The 1,221-nt window shown below is 43.8% G+C and overlaps 1 protein-coding gene across 1 annotated transcript in view; it reads left to right on the forward strand.

Moving 5' to 3' along the window:
- Nucleotides 1-1,221, forward strand: part of LOC103458251 (uncharacterized) — a 9,645-nt gene that overhangs the window by 1,708 nt on the left and 6,716 nt on the right. The window contains exons 2-4 of the mRNA XM_017302393.1: nucleotides 98-123; nucleotides 224-362; nucleotides 909-1,077. Of these exons, the coding sequence (XP_017157882.1) occupies nucleotides 98-123; nucleotides 224-362; nucleotides 909-1,077 (334 nt within the window). The remainder of the gene's footprint in view (nucleotides 1-97; nucleotides 124-223; nucleotides 363-908; nucleotides 1,078-1,221) is intronic.

Consider the following 1,221-nt stretch of genomic DNA (forward strand, 5'->3'; position numbering starts at 1 on the left):
AGATGTGCAAAACACCTGGGTGGACCTAGCCCCGCCTTTGAGGTGCAGCTCCTCCTCAGAACTGCAGTTTCTGAGCCCAAGAGCTTCTGCCTCACAGAGCAGCCTCCCCCCCACGATTCCCCAGTTCAGCTCCTCAAGACTATCCAGCAGCAATTAGCAAACACCTGGTGGAACTGCACATCAGCTGAGCTCATTACTCTACTGATATGGTTCTGTCTTGTAGATGCAGCAGCGGCAGCGGCCCACGGTTCATGTGGACAGCTTTCTGTACAGTGAGGACCAGGTGGACGYTCTGTGTGAGGAGGGCGCCATGAGCAGGAACTACTGTCTCAGYTGTGGATCCTTCAGGACTGCCCCCCTCGGTAGGAACATGGCTCTGCCTTCTGCCTCCACACACACGATGATGATGGAGCAGCKTGTACTCCAGTGTGATTGACAGCTCTAAGACCCTCATCCTGGTTCTGATTGGTTGTCTCTGACCATGTGGTGTATTTAAACAATAAATGAATTGATCCAACTGGGACGATTCATTTATCACAAATTCTCATAAACATTTGACACTGGAACTAGAAGACATTTTAAATATCCGAAATAAACAAAACAACAAAAACAACAAATAAAATTAATCATGAAGTTTCTCTACATGAAATTGTCCTTTAAAAAAGGAGCTAGTTGAGACCAAAGCAAAAGACTGAAGACTTTTATCATCCAGTTTTTGGTAGAAAGAGAGAGAACAGAGAAAAACAATAAATCATACAAATTTAAATTATTGATTTCATCTTAATTTATCGTAATTGATTTATGTGATTAWCATGACAGGCCCACACAGACTGAGTGTCATAAGTAGTGTACTTATGAACATGCATGTAAACCTGGATGTTTACTCCTGTTCTCTTCTTCTCCTGCAGATTTCATCTCACACTCGTTCTCAGTGTCAGAACTTCAGTTCCTGTTCCAGAATGTTCTGCCGGACCTCAGTGGTCGGACTGTGGTGGATGTTGGTTCCCGACTGGGAGCAGTTCTTTATGGGGTCAGAGTTGGTCTTAACCTTAGTGAAACCCACACATATCCAGAAACGTGTCAATGCTAGTGATASTTGTCATAAAAACCTTGTTTCAGATGGTGCGAGGTGAGGTATGATCGAAATGATCAGAACATGTTGCTCAGTCATGTGGTGGTACTTTGTGTTCTTTCCCAAAATGAATCAGCATGTCTCTTTAA

The sequence above is a fragment of the Poecilia reticulata genome, linkage group LG22 (genome assembly GCF_000633615.1).
Source record: "Poecilia reticulata strain Guanapo linkage group LG22, Guppy_female_1.0+MT, whole genome shotgun sequence".
Classification (NCBI taxonomy): domain Eukaryota; kingdom Metazoa; phylum Chordata; class Actinopteri; order Cyprinodontiformes; family Poeciliidae; genus Poecilia; species Poecilia reticulata.